We start from the raw sequence: 27,310 nt of genomic DNA, 5'->3' as shown, positions 1-27,310 counted from the left end.
CCTTTATTCCAGGAACACAGTAATTGTTACAACTTCAGTTCTTTACTAGCAAGTAACTAATAAGTAAATGTATATGAGAGGTCAAAGTCTTACAACCCCAGCACAATGGAGGTTAAGAAAGAAACACAAATAAAGAGGGGAAAGAGAATAGACAACTTTAGGAATTAGTGCCAATTGCTTTTACATTGCTCAACATTCAAGGAACTGAGTTCTTTCTCTGACAAAAACATCTCCAAGGTTATGTTCACAGTTTTAAGGCTACCAATGTCCAGGAAGGAGTCAAATGTGTCTGCCCACATGCAAATAGACTTCTCAAAGTCTCAGCCCTTCATAAGCTGAAAATGACTACTCCAAGTCCCTTAATTTCAAACAATAAAGTTCTGGCTTTACTTATAGTTAACTCTGAAATGAGAGTCAAGTTTTGTGGATTGTCCATGGTTGCTATTTCTCTTCCCAATTTTTTTATAACAATACCTTAATACTTTTATAAGGAACCTAACAAAGAAAGGCCTTAGACACACGTTATACATATATATATATATATGTATATATATATATATATATATATATATATATATATATATATATATATATATATATACATATATATATGGTCTCATTCTTAAGTGGTCTCATTCTACTGGAAATTTAGGCTTGGGGGCAGTGACCTCATTCAATTGAAACTTCAGTCTCATATTTCCTCATTTCTTTGCAGAGGCCCAAAGGACCTGCCTTGTCAAGGAATCTCTGTCCTTGGCATAGCTGCCTGTCAGGACTCTTGCTCGCTGTGAAGACATTCTCTACTCTTGCCTTGAGGACTTGCCAGGGATCTTGCCATTAAAGAAGTCAGTTTCCTAGCAAAGGTGACTTCTGTAGTGCCAATAAAACTTTCTTTTGCCAGTCAAACTTATCAAGTTCGTAAATTCTTTCATGTTGAATCTGCGCCTACCAGAAGGGGATTCTCACACAACTCTTTACACTATCACTAACTGCATCATCTTCTTCAATGCAAACAAAACCAAAGTCTTAATTTTCTTCCCTAAATGTATTCCTTCTCCCAGTTTCCTAATTGGTTGAAATATCAAAATTATCTCTGACTCTTCTTGTTCCCTTCCAATAATTATGTGCTCAGACTTCATAGGTTTATAGATTTCCAGGTAAGAGGGACCTCAGCAGTCAATCCGAACTTCCCCATTTCCCTTCTCATAGTATCTCTCGTCAATACCTCCTCCACTCAAATGCTATCAAACTAGGCCTTTACCACTTCCCTGAACTACTGTTAACAGTTCTCTAACTGGTAGGCTTTCTCTCTTAGCCCTTTCTCTTGTCAATCTATCATTTATACACCTAGCAGAATAACAATTTTTGTGGAAAGGATTATTGTTCCTCTGATCAAATACCTTTTGTCATTGGTTCACTGTTGTTTCTAAGACATTATTATCTACTCCAGGGGTCCTCAAACTTTTTAAATAGGGGGCCAGTTCACTGTCCCTCAGACTGTTGGAGGGCCGGACTATAGTAAAAACAAAAACTTTGTTTTGTGGGCCTTTAAATAAAGAAACTTCATAGCTCTGGGTGAGGGGGATAATCGTCTCAGCTGCCACATTTGGCCCGTGGGCCGTAGTTTGAGGACCCCTGATACTCATATAGCAGAGATCTTAACCTGAGATCTAATAATTAAAAAAAAAAATTGATAGCTTGTTGTTCAATCATGTTTGGCTCTTTTATGATTTTATTTGGGTTTTTCTTGGCAGGGATACTGCAGTGGTCTGCCATTTCCTTCTCTAGTTTATATTACAGATTAAGAAACTGAGGAAATGGGGTATCTTCAGTCAGTATCTGTTAGTAAGTATCTGAGGCCAGATATGAATTGTTTCAGATTTTTCTTCCTTATCCACTGTGCCATCTGATTACCCCGAACTGTATTTCAGAACAATTAGTTTCTTCTGAAAGTCTATGTATTTTATTTTATGCATTTTATTTTATTTTGAGAAGGGTATATTGGCTTAATCAGTCAATTAACTGCCAAAAGAGTTAATTTCACACGCCAAAAAAAGGTCTATTTTCCTTTGTCAGACTTGGTTCTACAGTATCAATATTCTTGTCAAACAAGATTATTAGCTTTTTCCCAAATGTGATGTCTCTTCAAACTTTCATATAAATTTTTCTCCATGTTTGAAATGCCCCTCCTTTTTCATTTTTGTTTTCTAGAATCCTTTTAAGGCTTATTTAACTACCTCTGTGGTGAAAACTTTTTTTTGATGATTCTCTAGCTGAAAATAGGCCCTTCTTTCTCAAATTCTCTCAACTAAATTTGTTTGTTTTTTTTTTCCTTTAATCACCATTTTACCTTACCTTAGATTATATCTAAGTGTGAATGTATACAGATTCCCTCCTTCCCTCCCCATTCCCTACCTCTCTCTTTCCTACAATCTTATTCTCCAAACCCAGTAGATTGCAAGATTCTTAAGGGAAGGCACTATTACTTCAAAACAAAACAAAACCAAACCTAAATTTTTTATAGTTTTGAATTACTAGAATTCCAAAATATGAAAACATTTGTTGATTGCAGACATTCTTGTCTTATTTCTCTTTAATGTGTAGTGGTTATGAGTTAGCTTCATTAACACAAAATCTGGATTCAAGTCCTGCCTCTAACACATGAAGGCTATGACTTTTCTGCACTGTCTCTCAGGGTTCTAGGCCATCTTCTTAAGGAATGAAAGGGAAAAAAAACCAAAACCATAAGAAGCAAAAACAGGATATTAAACCTTTTCTGAATTTTATGCTTTTTTTTTTTTGTTCTCTTTCCTTTCATTTTAATAGAGCCTTCCTGAGCTAATGAGCAAAGAACACATTTCAAAACTTTTTCATCCCATAGCATTCAATTAGCCATTGGGCAAACATGGACAAATGCATTTGGATTATTCAAAAAGAACAATGAGAACATTTTACTTTGAGATAATTATAGTTTATTTGATAGGTAGTTTCTTGGTAGCAAATATGACCTCTTTTCTCAAAATATTATCTAAAAGGTAATTTCATATATTTTATTTAAGTCATTAAAATTACATTCTTTTTCACTTTCCCTTTTTGAACACATGAACCCAGTTATTAGAAAATCATGTTGCTTTTATTTTAGAATATTTTTTCAATGATTCAATAATTATTTAAAAATAATTCTGGGAACAAATTTATTACATCTAAATACTTTGCAAAATATTTTATATTACTTGTCGATAAGAATGCAAATCTATTGTTATGCTATAGAACATAATAGAGGTCTAGATATGTGAAGCCACTTATAAATACTTGATTAATGATGGATAAAAATATAAACACAATTTAATATGATATATAAGCACTTTTCTTTAAGTTCTTATTCTAACAGCATGTTACTTTTGCTTCCTCAATACAGAATAAACTCTGTTAAAAAATCAGACACCAAATTACTTGGTAATAGATTTAGGGCTGGACAGAGACTATCAAGGTCATAGGATAAGGAAAATGAGGCTCTGAGAGATTACTTAATTAGACTAAAAATGATCTGAAACAGTGAGGGTTCAACTAGATATAGCTCAATCCTCCATTTTCTTGTCTGTAAAATAAGAGGGTAAGGCTAGATTATCTCTAATATCCTTTTCAGTTCTAGAAATATGACCCCACCAATCAGATCACACGAGTTCCTATTCTACATTTTCAAATGCTTGATGTATACTCCACTGTCACTAAAAAATAAATATATTAAAAAAACCCCAACAACTTATTTTATGCTCCAAAACAGTGTTCCACAGACTCTTAGAACTATAAGGGCTCATAATGGCCATTTAGTTGAATTAATTTTGTATTTTCCTATTTCTTTTAATAGTACCATGACATTTCATCACTTCAGTGTGATGCTTTGGTCATGTTTGACTATTCACTCTCTTTTGGCCTTCACATCCAGTTCACAATTACTGTCTATTCTCTCAGTATATCACATGTATTCATTCTCTTTCTAAGTAGCATTTTGATCATGGCACTATTCTCTTCAAAATTATTAAATCATTCTAAACTGCCAAAAGAATGAAGTTCAAACTCCTTAGTTTGGCAATTCAGGCAATCTAGAATCTGACCTTAACAGACTCACACAAAAACTTTCTTTTTGGCCAAAAGAACTTTCTCATTGTCCCAAGACCAAAATTGGTTCTTTCCTATTTCTATTCACCTGCATGTGTAAGAGTTTCATCTGGAAAGCCCTTGACTTAGATTTCCTACAATCGTCTTTAAGATTAAGTTCAGATCTCACCTTTATGAGACCTTCCCTGGCATTCTAAATGGAAGTGATTTTCTGTAACTCCTCTAACACCCACTGTCTATACAACACATTAGTTATCTTTTCATATTTATTTGCCTTCTCTCTCTGTCCATGTTACTAGTCTTAGTTATTAGCATACTTTACTAGTTATGTTTTTTAGTACCTCCATTAGCATCTAAAACAGTGATTCCTATTCATTTAATGGCAAATATTTTTTAAATACACAGGCAGGCATGTGCAAGCAATTGGAGATACAAACTCCAGTTATCTATCATCTTTAAATTCAAAGTTCTCTCAACTCTACCAGCTTTCTCCTTGCACATAATAGGTACTGCATATCACTTAAGCCAGGATTTCCTAACCTAAAGGATTTAATTACCTTCAAGGCTTGCCAAAGAGTTATAGGGAATATATGGATAGTAACTATACAATCCTACTAAAATATTCCAAAAGTAGTAGCATCAGTAAACAAATTGGTGAACTGGATGGAGAATGGTAATAAGATTGGGGCAGAATAGAAAGGGAAAGAAAACTTTAAAAAAGAAAGTTGAAGGAATAATTATTGACCAAACCAAATAAATAAGATTTGGATAGAAAACTTTTTTCACATTGAGCTACATACATGATCAACAATGAAACAAATGAAAGATGAGTTAATTGATCTCTGTAATAACCAGAAACTCCAAAATGATTTCTAATCAATAAAGATACAAACATTTTGCTGTACCCTTGAAACATATCTCATCCTTTCTGAATATGTGTCCAAGGTTTAATTCTATATATAACAAATTATCTCCATGAATTCAAATCATCAGTCCCAGTGGAATGCTAGTAAATATTTAACGACTAGTTCTCTACCTTACAACTTTTAGAAGAACTGGTTGGAGAACATGTATACTGTTAATTTTAACTTAAATTGTCTAGTTTAAAAATCTAGACAATCAATAAGCTAGTAAAATAGAAAGTCAAGCCCTTATCTGTAGTATCTGCCAGTTTTCAAGATGCTAAGGCTCACACTGAAAATTTTAACAATTGGCTCTTTCTAGCTAATAAGCACTGACTCCAACATGTACCTGCTCAGGTTTGTTCTTAACCAAATCCAAAGTAAGAAACAAATTAAAGGCTGAATATGATTATGTGGGATTGAGAAGTTTATAGTTTTTAATGCATAACACTTAGAGCAGAAAAATGCTGTGTCCAAATAGACATTTTAAAAACTTAACAGAAATGAACGTTAAGTACAACATTCAAAATTTTTAAAACTCCAAGCACAAGCACACTTTTACTAGGGGCTGTCTGGCTTGGCATCAATGGGAAAGAGATGGAGGATAGAGAGTCTGCAATATGAACAATGAGTATTTATTTAGCTGTTTAAAAACTGAATATATTTTAAAGACCATTTTAAAAGAAGCATAGTAACCTCATCACAAGCAATAATTCTACTTTTCTCAGGTCTCCAGAACACAGCCGGGAAATAATGTTTTAGTTCTAGATACTACATTTTAAAAAGCAATATGAGCAAACTAGACATCGTCCATATAATGGTAGCCCACATGATGGGGGATATAGAAGCTGTCTCATAGGAAAGCTGGAAACATTTAGCTTAGAAAAAAAAATTAAGGGGAGACAGAATAGCTATCTTCAAGTATTTTAAAATTGTCACATATAAGGAATAAATTAGTTTAAGATTACTCTCGGGAACAAAATTATGACCAATGGGTAAACTGCAGTTAAAAATATCACACAAAGAGAGCTATTGTGTAATGGTTTAGGCTGGAAGAGTGACTTACTCTGTCACTAGAGATGTTTAAGAAGTTGCTGGATGAACATCTTTCAAGGATGCTGTAGAAATGACTGCATTGGTTGGAAGACAGAATGAAATGATGGTTCTAAGTTCTAATCCTTTTGAATTTAAAAATCTATGGGTCCTATTTTTAGGAATAGAGACAGTTGGTGTAGACATAGTATTGTGAAGAACAAATGTGCATTTTCTCTCAATAACTAGTTCTACTTTATAATATTCTTTAAAAATAAATGATATTGATATCTTTTGGTTTTTTCTTTCAGAACACTCTTGATAATAACCAAAAGGCATATATACTTTGCTTTTTAGAGTCAATAAAGTGAGCATGTGATTGCTCCATTTAGATATTTGACTGAGTTTGTTCTTTTTTTGTAAGTATTATTAGACAATTTCTCAATTTCAGAGACCATATTACATCTATGTATCACTGTGCATACAGGATGTTAGTCATTTGCAAATGAATACTTATGCCTTGTTTTAGTCAGAGCACACCCACATTCCAGCTGGGTGGCCAATAAGTTGTCTTTAATGCAAGCATGGGATGGAGTATTTGTTTCTTATAGAATTATAATTTCTTAGATAGAAACTGAGAAAATTCAGTTTACTCCTTCATTTTATAGATAAGGAAATTGAAGATTTAGAAAGTGATTAAATGGTTTGCTTAAACCCACAATTTAGTTGGCAGGAATGAGATGAAAATACAGGTCTCATGATTTCTGGTCCAGTTTTACTATATTATCCCCTTTTCTCATTACAGCCTCATTCCCAAACCTCCTCCATATCCAAGAGGGCATAAAGACTAGCAAGAGACTAAGTAGACCAAAGAAAGAAAATTAAAATAGTCTACATGCAGAAGAGAAGGAATCTCAAAGAATGAAGGGTCACATCTTCCTCAATGCCAAGTTCTAGAAGCAGCTGTAATCTAGAAGACAAGTAGCAGGGAGAAGTAGAGGCACAGGGAAAAAATGGGGAATTGGGGAACAAATGATAAGGGATGAGCTTCAGCACTATGTGGCTCAGCATGATCAAAAGACAAAGCAATTGTGAGAAAAGTTTAGCAGGGTTGCAGGAGGAGGCTATGAACCATAAGACTGATGTGGAATTGTTAGGAAGAAGAGGGAGAGGAACGGAAAGCTGACAGGATTGTCTCTAGGGACCGATTCACAAGGAAGGTACCCCACATATTTATCATACTCTACTTTTTACTTCTTACAGAGTTCCCTACTGAGGAAAGTTCTTAAAAGCATTTTTGGAGAATTAATTAAGAATTGTTTGATAGTTAAAGGTAAAATAGGTCTACATTTGGGAAAGAGGCACAGGAGAATGAAGGGATGCCATGAGAAGGGAAAGAGATGCTAAAAGGGGAAATAATAGGGTGGGAAACAAATTCCATTTACCTTACACCTGAAGACCAAATGAAATAATACATACTAAGTGTTTTGCCAACCTTACAGAGTTATATATAAGTGCTACTTATTTTCCCCCCACAGAGTTAGCCCTAGCTACCAGGACTTCGCGAAGAAGGTTCAGAGAAGGTAAACAGTCAAGTCTGAGGCAGAAGCAAGCCAGCAGCACTCAGCAGCCCGGGCCAGAAACAGAGGTCAGCTCTACTGCCACCCGGACTGCTGCTCTTCCCTTCTCTTCTTGGCTTCTCTCAAATTTCATGCACCTCTGCTCCCTCCTCTACCACACTGACCTGCTTGGTCGACAAAGAAATCAGAAAGTGTCAGTGCTACGTGGAAGAGGCTAAAGACTCAGGTCAGTTTTGTACCTACTGCAGTGCCTTTAAGGCAGGTTTTTCTCTGCATCCTTCCACCTGTATAACACTCACCAGGAGTGTTTCAATTTCCCAGTCCTTTCCTGGCTTCTCTGAAAAGTTAATCAGGCCATAAAAGGTCCATTCAAAGAATATGTATTTGCTTAAGTCAATGTGCTGTGTTTTTTTTTTTTTCAAATACATATTTCAGGGTAGTATATTTCTAGATTAGCAAGTTTTTTCTTTTTAATTAGTTTTTCAATGGCTTATAATAATTTTATCTCCTCAGAAAACAAATCAATACTGTGGAGTACTATAAATCTTCTTTCTTACAAACTGAAAGTTCTGTCCATCTGTATGACACTTGGTTGTCTTTTCCTGACAAATAAGCTGTTTTATTATATGGTTTATTAATACTGTATGCTTTTTTTTTATCCTGGAAAGTCGTGATTTTATTTTGGAGGATTTCCATGTTCTGGTTAAGTATATCATGTGATTTTTTTTCCCTCCAGTCTCTAAACATTTGGCAAGGTGAATATTATATTAAATCATCTATCTTGCTAACAGTATAGGGTGGGTATAATTTCTCTTGATTTATAACAAATGCTTATTAAAATGTTATCTGCAAAGGATAATGCATTAATGCTATGGTGCTGCTTTCTTCTGGCACATGCAACACTATGCAAGAGATGTTGACTCTGATATTTGAGTTTGATGGATTGTCTTATACTTGTTCATGTTTCCCACAATCAGTACTTCTGATCTAAATTCTTCCATGATCTAGTCAAGCTATCACTCTTTTAAGTGATCTATATGAATATGAAATACAAGAAACCAAAGCGACCATTTCTTCATTCTTATAAATCAAATCTGCTCAATCTTATTAGCTTCCATCAGAGAACAGAGCCTTGTTATAGCTAAAAAGAATGCTCTCTGGGCCAGGTGCATGGTTCAAAATTAGGCTGTAATTGCTATTAGTTGTACAGTTCATTTAAAATGCAGAAAGGTAGAGGAATTTTTATTGTTATAAGCATAATCAAAGGGCTTCCAAATGGCATCACTGCATGAAAATTCTGGGAAATACTATCTGTGCACACATACACACATAGATTATATATATATATGCCTCTTTCTATATGTATAATATGCTGACACTAAATGTTTTTCTCTCTACTGTGAAGCATGGCATGAAGTACTCAGTGCAACATTTCTAAGGAAGCAAAATCCAATAATTATTCATAACATATCAGCTAGAATTAATTTACAAATATCCCCCTTTAAACATTTAGTTATCATCTGTTCCCTTAAAAAGCATGCAAAGATTTGTCCCACAAAGCATGCAGCATGCAGTCAATGGACAGCAGAGGTTAATAACCTGGAAGCATAGGATCTGAGAATGTGAGAGCAAGTTAAAGACAGGAGTTCCTCTCCATTGTCACTGAGGGTCGAGAAGCAATGCTGCAGCGTAGAGCAGTGAGAGTGGGGGAAATACAGTTTGTCCAGGACAGAGACATATCTCCGCAAGTGGCGGCAGGTATAACTGAAAGACAAAGGTGAAGGGAGAAAAAAAGAAAGAGAGGATATTTCCTTTCAGACATTAATGTTTTATATCTAGAAAGTTTTGTGCCATCCGTGGACGATGCTAAAGAAAGTAAGTGGTTTTAAAAAGAAAAATAAAGTTAAAATGGCAGAGAAAAATAGATAAATTGATGCTACTATTAAACACATAAGCCTCTAGGCAAAACTGTTGAAGCTACTATCTCTCTCTGGTATTCTGAAAATAAGTTTTCCACATAGGCAAACTGATCCACTGAGATAGGAAAGAACACTGGATGAAAACAATCTAAAAATCTGGTCTCTGATTCAAGGCTCTGGAAGCAGGGTACTTAACTACTTTCAGTCTCAGTTTCTTAATTTATAAAATGAGGTTTATACTACATCACTTAGACTGCTACACGGGGTTATTGTAAGGATCAAAAGAAATGTTTGTAAAAGTTCTTAGAAAACAATCTGTCTCTCTTTTTCTTTCTCTGCACATACATAATACAGAAATACACAGGAGAAATTATATTAGAAATATTATTTTATTCAGATCAACTCCTGGTGCAAGAACCATCGCAGGATATTCAAAATCAACTGCATTTTGAAATAGGTCCATGTTATCAATGTGAATGTGCTGTCTGGCTGACAGGCAGAATAAATAAACAATGAACATATTAGATGATTCACTTGAGACATTCAATTGAGAACCTTCTTTGATAATTATGAAAGGCAGTAGAACTCATTTCAACATGGGCATAAGTTTTAAAATCTGCTTATCTCAAAAGAAATTATAATAGTCCAAACAGTTCTGAAATCTACAAATAGGCAACTTCCCATATATGGACAATATTTATATATTTAAATTAATTTGATCATATCAATCATTTAAACAAGTAAAAAGGGGAAACACTATATAAAAAGATTTTTTAATGCTGACTGGTCAATTAAAAATCCTTTAAAACAAGATGAAATTAGGCAGCATTTATTACTCTTTAACATTGAGTTGCAGTTCAACTCTTTGGTCTTGCCTCCTTCCTGGCTTAATATTCTCAGGGCTATGTAAATAAAGGGCTTCCTACATTGTTCCTTTGGACTTGGAATCTTGGATTAAGATTCCAAATGGCCCAGGCAGTTAACAGGCAGAAGAGAGACAGAGTGGCTTCTTTTGCTTCATTAAAAATCAGTTTGGTTCCAAGTTGCATTATAAAACTTGAAGGAATATTATAACTTTTTTATAACTACTTTTCAATCTCATATAATTACTTGTACATATTTCTCTATTTAATCCTGTACAGTTCTGGTATTAGAAACAAACTTTAACAAATCTCTCTAATTACTGAAATAATATACTTATCCCTAATAAAATACTGAACAGTAATTTTATTTGAAATGTATCTACTGTTCAGCTTCATGAGCTTTTTAATCATATGAAAATCATATGAAACATAGGATTTCTCTAAAGAATCTTTTTAGGATACTTTTAATGATTACTGTATTTACACTACACTGTCCCATTATGAAAATAATAACCATGAAAAACAATCATCAGAATGAGAGACATCTTGAGAAAATGTATCATGTTTTCTATTTTCAAATATGGCAAAAAGAACTTTACATTAGGAAAAGCATTTTATACTTCTGCACACCATAAAACCAGTATCACATGTTAAACCTTATTGGAATCTATCCTGCAGAAGAGGAAACTGAGATTCAGAGATAAAGTGATTTGCCTACACAAAAGTCACCAGGGAAAATGGCAGTCCCAAGTTTTGAACCCAGGTCATCTGATCCCAAACCCAGTGTTCTTTCCATTACAATACCTACTTCCTCACACAGGAGAAAAAACTGCTCTGAAATCTTAGTACAATAGTTTTTTTCACCTCTGGAACAAGTGGTTGCTATTGTTTAGTCATTTCTACCATGTTTGATTCACCATGACCCCATTTGGAGTTTTCTTAGCAGAAATACAGAAATGGTTTGTTATTCCCTTCTCCAGCTCATTTTACAGATGAGGAAACCAAGATAGACAGAGTGAAGTGAGTTGCCCATGGTCACATAGCTATGAAGTGTCTGAGGCCACATCTGAACTCAGATCTTTCTGACTCTAGGCCTGGCATTCTGTCCACTATGCCCACTAATACAGTAGATAATTATTTCTCAAATAAAAATATTTAAGATATATTGCATAGTTGTTTTTTTTTTTTTAAATAATTTAATCTGGTGTATTTCGACTTTATTTGAACAAATATTTTTCAATTTCCAAACATTCTCAAGTGTTTTTCTTAGAAAAATACAAATCAATATGTTTAAAGGATAATTCATTTTAATTTCATATTAATTGCATTTTTTATTATTTCAAGAAATGAAGATATTAAACAAGATTACCTCTGAAGTTCCTTTCAGCTCCAAATCTATGTTTTTATGATACTATGGAATGAATACTGTTGATGAAAATTATATGTAATTCACTATGAATGTTTCTTTTGATATTTACATATCATTGCAACACTAGTGGAGTTGGTTCAATTACTAATTTAGACAAATATGGAAACTGAAATTGCCATTCTGTATTCGTCTCGTAATCAATTGGAATTCCTTAATGGTTCTTGGTTTTCAAAATTAGCTTTTGATACAATATTTTCATTAACAAATGATATGTAAAAAGTCTACTAGGTTTACAGTACATTCTCAATTAATATAAGTTTTTAGCAAAGTTTTAATTAAGAATTTTAAATTTTTAATTAATGAAATCAATACAATATTTTCTGTTTTAGAAGGTTTTTTTTTATCTTTTATTATCTTATTTTCAAAAATATCCTTCTACCTTCCTCCTCTCCACAGAAAACTATTCCTCTAAAAAAGAGTGAAAAACAAGAAAAAAAGGGTGACAACTAGGTGGTACAGTGGATAGAACACCAGCCCTGAAGTTAGGAGGACCTGAGTTCAAATTTGGCCTCAGACACTTAACACTTCTTAAGTGTGTAATCCTAAGCAAGTCACTTAACCCCAATTGCCGAGCCAAAAAAAAAAAAAAAAAAAAAAAAGGTAGTTAGCAAAATTATTCACATTTTCAAACATATTTAAGGTACAATTATAAAATTAGGGATAACAATGCCATACTGCCTTTATTCTCACTGAACTCACAGTTGAATTATAAAATTTTAAGATTGGAAGCAGTTGTTAAAGTTTAATTTAACTTCAACAACAAAAAATTCAGCATCAATCAAAACCTATACTACAAAGACTTGTGAGACAAAGGAGTTAGAAGACAGATTTGATAGAAAGAATCCCTGAATATTTTTGCTTGTCTATAAGTCAAAAGAAGCCCACAAAAAAGGGAAACTAGATCAATATGAAACAAAAAGTTGAATTATTATGAATATAAAGAGGAAAAAGAACATCCACATCAAGGGAAGTACCTGAAATTCTAGCATCTCTACAGAACTGGAAAGTGGCAGTGCCAGATAATATTCAAAATTCAAAAATATCTACTATAAAAACCCTTTCTATAACATCCCTAAAAGACTAGTCATCCAGAATCATTCTGAATAACTCCACTGAAAGGAAAGCAGCCCATTTCAATTTTGGATACCTTTAGCTGTTTTAAAGTTCATATATTCTTTCCATCCCTTGTGGTTTTTATTTGTATGAGAACTGTAATTGTTGAAACTTCTTCTGACAATGTAGATTGTCAATTTATCAGAAATTGAGGAGCTTAGCAACTTTTCTGGAGCCTCAGAAGTTAAATGATTTGTCTAAGATTACACAACTAGTATGTGTCAGAGGCAGGCCTTGAAACAAGACCTTCTTGGAAGTTGTCTAGCCCTGCAATCCTTTTTCTCTTGGTCAGTTCCTCCCAGAATCTCCATTTCAAGGAAAATGCCCCCAACCTAGCCATGTCTTCATTTCTCTCTAGGATCCACTCCTGACTATGGATATTCTCCACTATGTCTCTTTCCCCATGAGCCAATAGCATTATTGCTTCCCATCATCTAGACATTATGCTTGTCTTAATGCAGCCTAAAACTACATTAGTCCCTTTAACAACTGCATCTCACTCTTTGATTATATTGTGATGTGGTCAACTAAAATCCTAAGATCTTTTTACCATGAAATTCTGTCAAGTCAGGTGTATCCTCATGTTGTACTTGTATGTTTTATTTTCTTTAATTCAAATCCAAGTCTTTGTAACATGCTACAAATATAAAGCACATGAAATTAACTGTCAGAAACCCTAAGTTCTAATAATTTGGCTAAGTTCCTTAAGAGTCATGTGACTAATTAGTCATATTAGTAAATTAAGAATCAAGTTTGTTAATTTCTTTGATCCTCAATTTCCATCTCTATAAAAAGGGAACAACATTGTCTGCCTAGTTGAACTTTTAGATATTTTGTGAAAATTAAGCAAAATATAGTATGATAAAGTACTTTAAAAAAACTTGTTGAATTCTAGATCAATATAAGTCATTAAGCATTATAGTCATCTTATTGGGTTGGCTCCAGCTTTCAGCCTATTCAATCATTTTCTAATCTTGTTCTATGAATTCCATATGGAAAAATTATGAGAGTATATCACGAGATGAATAGGATGTGATGATACAAATAGGTTTTGATTTGTATCTTTAGAGATCAATGAGATCTTGGGTTCATTTAAGTATTTTACCATTTTCACAATAAATTATCTCTTCTACTTTATGTCATCTTCAAATACGAAATACAAAATACTAAAATATGTCTTTACAACAATTTTGGTAAACATATCTAAGTCTTTAATGCAATTGTTAAACTAGACAAGGACTGAATGCTATTAAAACAATTGAAACATATTAAAATAATGATAGTAAAAAATCTCTTCAGATTCAATTTAATAATCATTAATTGAGGTCTCCTAAGTGATTGGTGCTCTGTAGTAGACTGTCATTGTTTATTCAGTTGTATCTGACTCTTTATGATCCCATTTGGGATTTTCTTGGTAAAGATACTAAAGTAGTTTGCCATTTTCTTCTCCAGCACGTTTTACAGATGAAGAAATTGAGGCAAACTTGCCCAGCTAGTTTGTCTGAGTATCTGAGTCCAGCACTCTATTCACTCTTCCACCTAATTGTTCTGTAAAATGTCAAAGTTCTCAACAAATGCTTTTTGAATACACTTATTTAACTAGCTACAAATCCATATAACAGTACTATAATTCAGTTCACAGTTTACCCCCAATTCACAAGGAAATCATGACTTTGTTGCAAGTTTTCTTTCAAGTCCTATGTTTTACCCTCACAATATCTCTATCAATTAGATATTAATGGAAATAATCATTCCCATATTAGACAGAGAACTGTGAAAAGACATTATATTTCTTGCTCAAAGAAAACTGTCAATCAGTGATAAAAGACTGAGATTAATGCTATTATATTTATTAAAAATACCTTATGATGCTTAGAAAAAGGACAAATTGAATTCATAGGTAAGAACTAAACAAAAAAAAAAGATTTTCTATAGCAAATCTTTTGTTATTTGAGGGATACTTCAGGTCCAATTTCATCAGGAAAATGCTTTAGAAGCAGAAAAGGTTGGTGAAAACAAGCAATCTCTCTTCCCCCCAAATCTCCTCTGTTCCTTTTTAAAGTAGTTCCTTCTTTTTGGCAGTAATAGTGCATTGGGCACCAAGCCTACCAAAGGAAAGCAAGGAAACTTAAAACAATAGAAACTATACTTTTAAAAGCAAATGAATGGTTTGAAGAAAAAAAAAGTTATGGCATAATTTTCGTTCTTTATCCAAACTAGAGAAAGCAGATACAAGTCAACATTTCTTTCTGATAAACAAAAACAACATGAATCTTAATAAAGTGAGATTCAATACTAAAGCTCTAAGATGTCAATTTGACCTTTATAGTTAATGTCTGGAAAATTTTGAAAATTAGAGCCTGGGAAATCAGTAAATGTGGTCTGGAGTTATCCCATTAAAAACATTTGCTACTTCTTAAGAATGAAAGAGAAAAACAAAATCTCCTCATGTCTTTTTCCAGAACAAAATTTCCAAGATTATGCAATGTATAGATCCAAAATGTTTTTAAATCTTGTCATTCCCAACTAAATCAAATTATGAAAACATATCCTCTTAAAACACTGCTCAACTCCACTGGAAAAACAACAACCTGAAAATGTTGCTAAAAAAGATCCTAGTATAAAGTTATTTAAATGAAATATTTTGTCATTTTTATTTTATACTAAAATGCAATGAATGTGTGTGGTGCAGTGGATACAATCAGGGAAGACCTAATTTCTATCAATGTTAATTCATACCAGCAAGTTAACTTAACCAACAACCCAGCTCAGAGGTGTTTCAATACATGCATATCTTAACCTAATATTACTCATGTGGTACATAATACATAGTATGTATATATCACATAAGACATGTTGGCATACATAGACATTACAAGCATGAAAACAGATTAACTTATTTCTCATCTGGGCTCCAAGAAGCTGTTACAATAAAACTAAACTAAGCTAAACCAGGTTGAAAGGAACCAACTTCAACCATATTGGTAAATTAAGGAGATGTCTACCCTACACAAGTGAATGAGGATTTTCCCCAGTGGAATGGGCAGATGAAAACAATTTCTTTCAGTGGCTAAAGCAGGTGCTGTGGAGCACTGAAGACCCCAAGGTCATGTATTGCATCTTAGACCATCCACAGGCTCTTTGGCTTTTATCCTGCCACCAGACTTCAGTGATATAGAAAAAGAGTGCTGCTGATGATGTTGTATAACTCTGCTTCACTTTAATCCAATTCATGGACAAGTCATCACCTGGGATGTTATTGATCCACCTTGAAAAGGAAGGACAAACAATAGTATAGTGCTATGTATTAGAAGGGCACAGGACTTGAGGTCAATCCAATTTAGGTTTCAACCCTGGGCCCAGTGTGACCTTAGGCTAACCATCTCATTTATGTTGGCTTCACTTCTCTCATTTGTAAAATGAGGGATTTGAATGGAAGAGTGTCTTAATCTTATTATATGCAGGCTAAGAATTAGGCAAAGACCTTTATTTCTTCTTCTATTTCCCTTTCTTTGGCTTCCTTTTTTTTTTTTCCATTTCATTACTAAGTAGCAAATATAAAGAGTTGCCTCATTTATTTTATGTAACTAAGAGAGATAGATGATAGCTCCATAAATAAATATCTATTCTAGATCAGCACATTTTATAGTTGAAAACAGTTTCTTATTATCCAGTGAATAGTTTTTCCCCTGACGTCATTATTTTCTTCTTCAATCTCTTTTTTGAAGTTCACATTCTAGCAAATCACTGTTAACTGACACCTCTGATAAACATGAGACATAGTAGAGAGCAAAGAGAAAGTGAAATTCAGACTACTCATTTTCTTTTCTAGAGCTCTTACAAATAGTAAAACAAAGAGAATGAAATAAAATAGCTAGACTTGGACAGTCTCTGGCACAAAAACCGACTACTTGCCAAATTTATCTAAGATGCATTGTATTCACAAGGCACTGTTCTTTGCATACTATCAGGATAAAACCAAGGAGGACAGCCATGGATGGTTAAATTAATAAAACTACTGTCCATTTTGCATCAAAGTTGTGACATCCCTGGTCCATAAAAATATCAGAAAATTACCTACCTCACAGGATTTTTTGAAAGGCCAACATGAAAAAAAAATTGTGTAAAGTGCTTTGTGACCTGTAGGATGCCAGAATGAATGCTAAATTTTATTACTGTCCAAAGTTTAAATGGGGAAATTGAGGTGCTGGGAGATTAAATGATTTGTTCATGATCCCATAGGATCCCAATCTTGTATTGATTGTAAGTCACCAATTCTGACCAACAGTCAATGTGGTTTCCCCCTACTTTTCCTTTCTTCCTTTCCCTTTTCTCCATTCTCCTCTCTTCTGTTTTCTTCCTTACCCCCTTTCCCTCTCCCTTTATTCTTCCCTCCTTTTCTCCCTCCCTTTCCCCTTCTCTTCTCTTCCCCAATCTATTCTTCAAATAATACCGTTCAAAAGAAAAATTTCATGTTGTGGGATTTATTGTTACAAACCCCTCATATATTTATATTTCTCTCTTTTTTAAAAGCATACATATGTATCAGTTCAATAATTTGTGAATTGGTGTCAAGCTTTTAATTGGCAGTTTCCAAGACCTATAGTGTTTACCTTTTTGGAAACTGGGACAACCTATTTCTAAAATTCTAATATCATTTTCTTTATCTAGAATTTAATAAAGCTTATTAACAATGGTTATGTGATCATTTCTTCAAGTTCTTTCAATATTCTAGGATGTCATTCAACTGGGCTTAGACATTTGAACTGATTTAGCTGCTCTTCTTTTATATCTCCATCTATTGTGGACTCTAATCCTCTTACACGTTTAAAATCTCTTTCAATCGTCAGATTGTTTCTCATTTAGAAAAGAATGAAAAATAGGAGTTGAGTGATTCTGCCTTCCTTCTCTCAGTAGTTACCATTATATTATATGCCTTATAGATATACTAATATGTATTTCACAAAGATATTTTACGGAATGTTACATTTGGAAAGGAACTTAATAATCACTGAGAATTCAGCAATCTCCTCATTATAAAAATGAGCAAAATAAAAGTCAGGAAATTTAAATTATACCCCATACCTCAGTGCTTTTTTATGTTTTTATTAGAAAGTGCAGAATCTTGGAGTTTGAAATTATTTATCTGAACAAAAATCTTTTCTTAACAAAAGTCAATGAGTGCCATCTAGCATTTCCTTGAAGTCCTATAGTAATGGAGAATTTATTATCTCCTGAGATAGAACATTTTACTTTTGGATAATTAACAAGTTTCTCCTTATATAAAGTCAAAATTTGCTTTTCTGTAGCTTCTACCACAATTCCTTATTCTGTCCACTCAAATTAAGAAGCACAAATCTGACCCTTCTTCCACAAGATATTGCTTCATCTATTAGAAGAAACTATCATGTCTCAAGTCTTTTCTTCTCTAAGCTAAACACCATCTGTTTCTTCAATCAACCCTTACATGGAGTCTGACTGAAATGATGCCCCACTACTACTTGTCTCTAGATGTGTTTCAGCTAGACAATGTCCTTCTTAAGATGTTGCACCCAAGACTGAACATGTTGCTTCTAATGTCATCTGGATATGCTGGAGTGTAGCAGGATGTTCACCTCTAGTGTTCTGTACAAGATGGTTCTTTTGACACAGCCTGAGATCATATTAATTTTTTTTAATGCCACATCATGCTATTGACTCATGTTAAGCTTGTAGTCTATAAAACCCCCAAGTGTTCGGGCTCCAGTCTGGAGATTTTTTCATCATATTGTTTCTTTGTTCTTACTTCAAACACTAAGGAAAAAAATCCCAACATTTTCTGTTAATCTTTGTATTAATTAAAATCCTCAGCTCACTCTTAGCCCCAAATGTTTTCTTCTTTCTAACTTCCATATTTCTGTTAATGGTATCCCTATTTACCTAGGAATCTTTGTTCAAACCTTAGGGTTTTCTATTTTCATTTTTGCCTCTCTTATCTAATTCTAGACATCTAACTTTTGATATCTCTTTTACTTGTCTTTTCCATTTTTTCCCCATTGCTTCCGAAATAATCATTAACATAGGCCCTCAAGGCTATTTGCCTCATATTTTCTAATAGTCTCCTCACCATTCTTTCTGTTTGTCTCTTTTTTCCATTGCTACTAGAGTAATTTAGACATGGTACACTCCTCCATTCAAAATTCTTCAATGACTTTCAAATTACCTACAAAATAACATTCAAAATTCTTATCCTAGCAATTAAAGCCTTACATGAAACGTGTCTGTCAACATTCCCATGATGACCCCACATGCATTATTTATTGCCTTCGAGATACTCTGATGCTTCTTAAAACAAACTGTTCATAATTTTCTAGTTCTATATACATTCCATACCATTGCTTTAACATTATTTAAACTCTATATCTTCATCTGCTAAAATACAACCCATCCTTCAAAACTGAAATAAAAATCTTCAAAAAAATCTCTCAAAATCCTACCAGTAGAAAGGATCTTCTTATTCCAACAACTCACCTAACATTTTATCTTTATTCTTCTTGTTACTTGTTATATTCTATTTTATATTGGTTATTTGTGTATCTGTTATATTCCTCTCAAAAAGGTAGAGGATTGTGCTTTGTATATTTTTATATCTTCTTCAAAACTTAGAACAATGCTTTGCAAATAAGAGGAAACAATAAATAGGAAGATTAATCTACTTTACACTATTGCTCCATATTTACCTTGATTATATAGTTAATTATGACAATTAGGTTTTACTTTTTAAAGATTTCTTTAGATTCTCAAAGTATATTATCATATTATCAGAAAAGAGCGATTGTTGCCAGAAAATTTCAAGCTTTCCCTGACAGACAAAACAAAATTTAGTCTGGTAAAAAAAACCAAATAAGAGTTGGGACAGAACTTGGGCCTTTTTATGACATCCCGAGAAGATCTAAAGAGAGATCCAAGGCCAGAGTTTGGCCAGTGTGAAACGAAAACATGTCCAGGATAGCTCTGAGGAAACCGCAAGGTAGAGCCCTGGAGCTAGCTAGGCTCTGAGGTAGTCTCAGCACAGGAAATTTCATCTCCAGGATGGCAAGGGTTGGAAGGTTAGGATGGGGGACTGAGAGAGGTGTCTGAGTCTGGGAAGACTGAGTGAATCTCAGCTGCTCAGGAACACCTCTGGCTCAGCAGTACTGCTGAGGCACAGTGTTTGATGAGAAGGAGCCAGCACACCCTAAGTGCAGAGGCAGTGGGCCAGGGATGCTGCTGCCTGCCCAGAAACAGGGAACTCTTGACTTCTGGTTCCAGGACAGAAAGGAGAACTGAGGGAAGACCTAAAACTAGAGATACCATCACCCCATCCAGGACTAAAAATAATTTCACTGACAAGTTCGTAAATTAAAAAAAAAAAATTAAAAATGAGTAACCGAAGGACAAAAACCCAACTATAGAAAGTTACTATATAGGGAAGACTTGAGGGTTCATCTTCGGAGGAGGATACTGAAGGAAAAAAAATTTACCTCTCCTGCTCCAAAGAGTGCTCTTTAATGGTTACTTGACCCAAAAGAATTCATAGAAGAACTCAAAAAACACTTTAAAAATCAAATGAAGACTGAGGAAAAAACAAAAAAAAAAATCATTATCATAAGAACAATCCAAGAAAAACAAAATTATGAAAAGGAAGCCAACTAACTAGAAAAGGAGATCCAGAGTCTTAAGGAAGAAAATTATTCTGAAATAGATTTAGGCAAGGGAAAGTCAGTGAAGTTATAAGAGACCAAGAAACAATAAAACATAATATAAAGAATGAAAAAAATATAAGAGAATGTGAGACATTTTATAAGAAAAACAACAGACTTAGAGAACAGATGAAGAAGAGAAAAACATGAGAATAAACTGGGCTACCTGAAAGTTATGACCAAAAAAAAACCTTTTGATACAAAAATAAAAGAAATAAAGAAAATTGTCCTGAAATCATAGAACAAGAGGGGAAAGTAGAAATAGAAAAAAATCCATCCATCACCACTTGAAAGAGATCCAAGGAAAATATTCAAGAACAACATTGCTAAATTTTGAATTCCCCAAATCAAAGAGAAAATTCTACAAGCAAGAATAACAACCACCACAAATTCAAATATTCTGGAGCTACATTTAGAATCACATAAGATCTATCAGCTAGCTATAATAAGACTGAAGATATTACAGTACTATATATCAACAATCAATAGAACTAGGATTGCAGTTGAAAATATTATTTTCAGCAAAACAAGTATAATACAGAATAAGAAAAAAAGGACATACTGAATTAAAAAAAAAAGACATTCAATGAACTGTTGGGTTTTCAGGATTTTAATGCAAACAAACCTGAACTCAATAGGAAATTTGACATATAAGAGCCAACATCAAAGAATAATTTCAAGGGACTCAATAATGACAAATTGTTTGTGCATTATACGTGGAAATGAAACCATATATCTAAGATTGTTATTAATAATTGGATCGTTCAAAAAAAAAACTGAGGTAGAGCTAAGTATAAGATTCTAAAATGCAAAACCACATGGAAAAAGATAAAAACAGTAATTATGCTAAGTGAAAAAGATATAAAAGCAAGAACCAATACAGAGGAATTAGATGGGGAAGGAAGGCTGATAGTTTTGAAATCTTACATAAAAAATAGGTTAAAGAGGGAACAATACATATGCGTGTTTATCTAGTTCTGAGAAGGGAAAGTTGAGGTCTCAATAGTATAGTTCTACTATCTATTTTCTTTCTGTAGCTCATTTAACTTTTCCTTTAAGAATGTGGATGCTATATCATATATATCTGCATATATGTATATACTGAGAATGGTATAATAGCCTCCAAAATCTATTTAAAAAAATAAGAGGAGAGAATAAGACAAGATAGAGTATAGAAGGTATGCACAACTTATTGGAAAAGGAATAAAGAGAGAGAGGAAAAGTGCTGAAGAGGATTTGGGAGGATCCTTGAGATAGAGAGCTATTTAATAGAAAAAGCAAGCCAGCACATAGAAATAAAGAAGAGTTAGAAGGGACAGAAAAATGGAGATAATGCATATGTGTGGATATATGTATATGTGTATGCATATATATGTATGTGTGTGTATATATAAACATAAATATATTTGACTTTTAAACCTATTTGAGGGAGGTAAGGTGGAAGAGGTAAAAATTTAACAAAAAGAGAGTCTTGTCTTCTCATCTATTCTAATTCTTTCAATTTCTTTTTATTTTCTTATTACAGCTAGCATCTTTAGTACAATCCTGAATAATAGTGTTGAGAATGGATATCCTTGCTTCACCACTGATCTTTTATTAATAAGAAGGCTTGTAGCTTATCCCTATTATACATAATACTTGCTGATGGTTTCATATAAATTATCATTTTAAGGAAAGCTCCATTTATTCTTATGACGTCTAGTGTTATTAACGGGAATGAATACTATATTTTGTCAAAAGCTTTTCTACATCTATATGATTTTTGTTGGTTTTATTGTTGATTGAGTCAATTATGCTGCAAGTTTTCCTAATATTGAATTAGCTCTATATTCCTGATATTAATCCCACCTTGTCATAATGCATAATCATTGTAATAAATTTGGTTTTCATTTCTTTTTTTTAAATTAAATTAGCCAATGGCTTATCTATTTCATTGGATTTTTCATAAAAATTAGTTGCTTGTTTTGTTAGTTCAAGTAGTTATTTTACTTTCAACTTTATTAATTGTTCTTTGATTTTCAGGATTTCCAATTTGGTGCTCAATTTGGGGTTTTTAATTTGTGCTTTTAGAAGTTTTTTAATTATATGTGAAATTCAATGATCTTATTTCTTTGATTTTTCAGGATTTCCAATTTGGTGCCCTTTATTAAATATTATATATACATGCATGAATATATTCATATTTTACTGCATCATGATCTGAAAAGAATGTATTTACTTTTGCCTTTTTTGCATTTGATTATGATTATTTTGTTTATGATTATTAATGACCTAATTCATGATCAATTTTTGTGCTGATGCCATGTATTGCTGAGAAAAAATTAGATTCCTTTCTATCCCTATCTAATTTTCTTTATAAGTCTATCTTATCTAATTTTTCTAAAATTCTACTCATCTCCTTAACTTCTTTCTTGTTTATTTTGTGGTTAGTTTTATCTAGTTCTGAGAAGGGAAAGTTGAGGTCTCCAATAGTATAGTTCTACTATCTATTTTCTTTCTGTAGCTCATTTAACTTTTCCTTTAAGAATGTGGATGCTATATCATTTGATACATACATATACTATTGATATTACTTCATTGTCTATGGCAACTTTTAGCAAGATGTAGTTTTCTTCCTCATCTCTTTTTTTTCCTCAACATTTTATTTTTCCAATTACATATGAAGATGGTTTTCAACATTCATTTTTATAAGATTCTGAGTTTCAAATTTTTTTCTTTGACTCTCCTTTATCTCTTCCTTTCCCAAGAGAGCAAACAATCTGATATAGGTTATATATTGTAAGAGACAGGAATTTTGGAGAAATATACTTAAGGCTCAGTATGATTGATTTAAGGTGTTAGTAGAATTGATAAGACAATGGTTATCTAGTTTAGCATGTGAGTTTTATAGTTCAATATGACTGATTTAATCTTAACAAATAATGGTTCCCTAGTGATATAGTGATTGGTTTATATACTCAGTATACTGTAATGATGTAATTGTAACAGAGCATATAAACTGGGGACAAACTCAGCCAGAGGGAGACTTCAAGACAGAGACCCGACATGGTGGTTCTCCTGCTTTCTCCACCGAAACCAAGACCCATTCCAGAGGGCCTTCAGAAAATTAACTGAGTCCCAGGTGAAGGAGACAGACTATGAAGGAGACAATAAAGACTTTTGGACTTTATTCCTAACTATTTTTGTGATGATTATTCTGCTGAAATGAAGACTGGTCCCAAGACCTCCAGAAAGTAAACCAGGACATTACAATATACATACAATCATTTTAAACATATTTCCATATTAGTCAAATTATGAAAGAAAAATCAGAAAAGAAAAAAAATCACAAGAAAGAAAAAAGCAAACAAAAAAAAAGGTGAAAATAGTACTTCTTCATCTCTTAATTAAGACCTATTTTTGCTTTGTAATGATTTCTACAATTCTTTAAAAAAAAATTCATCTCAGATATAACAGATTTTGCTTTAATCTCTTCTGTGTATGTCTCTTTGCTTCTAGTGTGTTTCATGTAAACAACATGCCAGATTCTGGTTTTTAATCTACTGTACTATTTATTTGTTTTATGGTTGAGTTCACCCCTTTCATATTCACAATTATGATTACTGTTTATTTCCCTCTATTCTATTTCTTCCCTATCATTATTATCCTTCTCTCCCTCTCTTCCTCCCTTTCCTCAAGTGTTTGCCTTCTGCCCACTGCCTCCCCCAACTTGACCTCCCTTCTATCTATTAGATGATCACTTCTGTTATCCCCTTTCCCTCCTACTTCCCTGTTGGGCATGATAGATTTTTATACTTAACTTTAATTCCCTGTTTGAGCCAATTCAAATGAAAGTAAGCTTCAAGTATTATTCAATATGTCCTCTTCCCATCTTTCCCTCCATTGTAAAACTTCCTTTCATGTTTAATTTATGTGAGACCATTTACTTCACTATATCTCTTTCTTTTCCCTTCTCCCAATGCATTTTTAAAAAATCATTGCATCCTCGTCAATCCACACCCATGCCTTCTGTTTATATATATATATCCTTTCTAACTACCCTAATCATGATAACATTTTTAACAGTTATAAGTATTTTCCCTCGTAGGAAAGTAAACAGTTTAATATTATTGAATCCCTTATGATTTTGTTTTCTTGCTATCTTTTTAATACTTCTCTTGAATCTTATATTTGATTGGAAATCAAATTTTCTTTTCAGTTCTGGTCATTTCAACAAGAATACTTGAAAATCTATTTTATTAAACATCCACTTTTCCCTTTGAAGGATTATATTCAATTTACCAGGTAGGTAATTCTTGGTTGTAATCTTAACTTCTTGGCCCTCCAGAATATTTCAAGCTCTTTATTTAAGGTAAAAGTTGCTAAATCTTGGGTTTCTCTGACTGATATATGAATTTTTTCTTTCTGGATGTTTGCAATTATTTTCTCTTTGCCATGAAAGTTCTAGAATTTGGCTATAATATTTCTGGGGGGGGGGTTCATTTGGGGATCTCTTTCAGGAAATGGATTCTTTCAATTTATATTTTACTCTATTTTTTAGAATATCCCAACAATTTTTCTTGATAATTTCTTGTAAGATGATCTTTAGGTCCTTTTTTGGATCATAACACTCAGACAGTCTAACAATTCTTAGATTCTCTCTCCTAGATCTATTTTCCATTGTTTTTCTAATGAGATATTTTACATTTTCTTCTATTTTCTTCGTTCCTTTGATTTTGCTTTGTTGTTTCTTGATATCTCCTGGAGTCACTAGCTTCTACTTCCTCAATTCTAAATTTTAATAAATTATTTTCTTCAGTGGAATTTTGTATTTTCTTTTATATTTGGCCAATTCTTTTCCCAGTGAATTTCTTGCGCCTCTTTTACCAAGCTGTTGACTCTTTTTTCATGACTTATCTGCATCACTTTCATTTCTTTTTCTAATTTTTTTCTCCACCTAATTTGATTTTTAAAATCATTTTTGAGTTCTTCCAGGAATTATTTTCCAGCTTGCGACCAAATCAGTTTTCTTTCAGGCACTGCCCTTAGCTGCTTTGATTTTATTGTTTTACTCCAAGCTTGTAGTGTTCTTTCCTGTCACTATAGTAACTTTTTTTGTTGTTGAAAACAAACATTTCTCATTTTCTCAGTTTATTACTTTGATTTTCAACTTTATGTTAAAGTTGGTTCCTGCTTCTGGGGTGGAGGAAGTACTATCCCAAGCATCAGGGTCTTGTGCTGCAGTTTTCAGCACTGTTTTCAAGGCAATGATCTAAGGAAAGGTGTGTGTTCTGCTCACCTATGTTCTGGTCAGTGAGTGGTCATAAATCCTCCTCTTCACATTAGTACTGTAACCTAGGTCCCAGGTACCCTGGCCCATAAGTACTAGAACCCTAGTGCTCCTCTTTGTCTGGGCAATACAACAGAGTTCTGCTCCCAGTGCTAGTAAAGGGTTTCCTATAATCTTTTGGTCAGTTGTCTTACTATCTGTGGGCTAACATCTTTTCAAGCCATTGCCTCCATTATCTAAGATGGACATGATCTCAAAACCACCTGCTGGCTTTCAGGGCAAGGCTTATCTGTAATGTTCTCTATTCTCACCCTAGTGAAAATGCTCTTTCCTGCTCATGTTCTAAATTGTCTAATTTAGTTGGGAAACTGTCTAGTTGCTTGGGAAACTGTTTAACCTTGTCCTTTTAGGGATTTTGATGCTCCAAAATTTGCTTTGAGGCATTATTTCGAAATTGTTTGAAGGAGAATTTGGGAAACCTAAGATGAGTCCCTTACCATTCTTTGCCTTGTTGGCTCTGCCTCTCAATACTGGATGATTTTTGAAGAAAGGAACTCTGTTCAATTTTTGATATGTTGATTTTGAGGTGCCTACAGAATATTTAGTTTGATTTGTGCCATTGTCAGATCACTGGAGATAAGTTTGTTAGTTAGCAGAAAGATTAGAGCTAGATAAATAGATTTAAGAATCATTTGCAGAAAAAATGGTTAGAAAAAATGGTCTATAATCATCTGCAAAGAAATGATAAATGGCTTCATGGGAATGAGTAATGTTTTCAAGAGAAATAATGTAGAGAGCGAACAGAAGAAAGCACAGGACAAAAGCCTTGGGAGACTAAGGAATCTCTGGCTGAAAAGATAAGTGACTTATCTGGGGTCAGAGAACTAGTATTTGGGACAAGATTTGAATTCATGTCTTTTTTGGCTCTAAGCTCCACACTTTAAAAAATGTCTCTCCTCCTTAGAGTAAGTTTTTTGAGAACAGTGATTGTCAAATTCTTTGTATTTGTATCCAAAGTACATAGCACCATGCTTAGCACATAGTAGATCCTTGCTTATTGATTGCTATTTTCTCTCTGTATTTCCAGATATCTGACCACTTTTTTTTCCCTTTGGCCATAATTACATTCAGACTGATGGTTTCCCATTGGAAAGAATACTAGATTGTCACTTTCACAGACAACAAAAACAAAATGCAATTTTACTAGAGTTATTACCCTCTTAAGATTAGTCCATTGACCTTTACACATAGTTTTTAACCCAACTCAATGTTGGGTTAAAGCATAACAGTTCTTAGTTACTTAGTTCCATTTCAAAGTCATAATAATATTATTAGTCATAATATTAGTCAATATTATTAGTCA

At 33.3% G+C, this 27,310-nt stretch overlaps 1 protein-coding gene across 5 annotated transcripts in view; it reads right to left on the bottom strand.

Moving 5' to 3' along the window:
- The window catches only part of DYM (dymeclin), a 590,636-nt gene that overhangs the window by 222,471 nt on the left and 340,855 nt on the right, over positions 1-27,310 (bottom strand). For 3 of the 5 annotated variants that reach the window (XM_051969633.1, XM_051969632.1, XM_051969634.1), the window contains one exon: positions 9,233-9,397. The exons of the other annotated variants lie outside the window; for them this stretch is intronic. In XM_051969633.1, the coding sequence (XP_051825593.1) occupies positions 9,233-9,397 (165 nt within the window). The remainder of the gene's footprint in view (positions 1-9,232; positions 9,398-27,310) is intronic. 5 annotated transcript variants of the gene reach the window in all.

The sequence above is a fragment of the Antechinus flavipes genome, chromosome 1 (genome assembly GCF_016432865.1).
Source record: "Antechinus flavipes isolate AdamAnt ecotype Samford, QLD, Australia chromosome 1, AdamAnt_v2, whole genome shotgun sequence".
In the NCBI taxonomy this organism is placed as follows: domain Eukaryota; kingdom Metazoa; phylum Chordata; class Mammalia; order Dasyuromorphia; family Dasyuridae; genus Antechinus; species Antechinus flavipes.
This window is presented reverse-complemented; position numbering and strand designations above follow the sequence as displayed.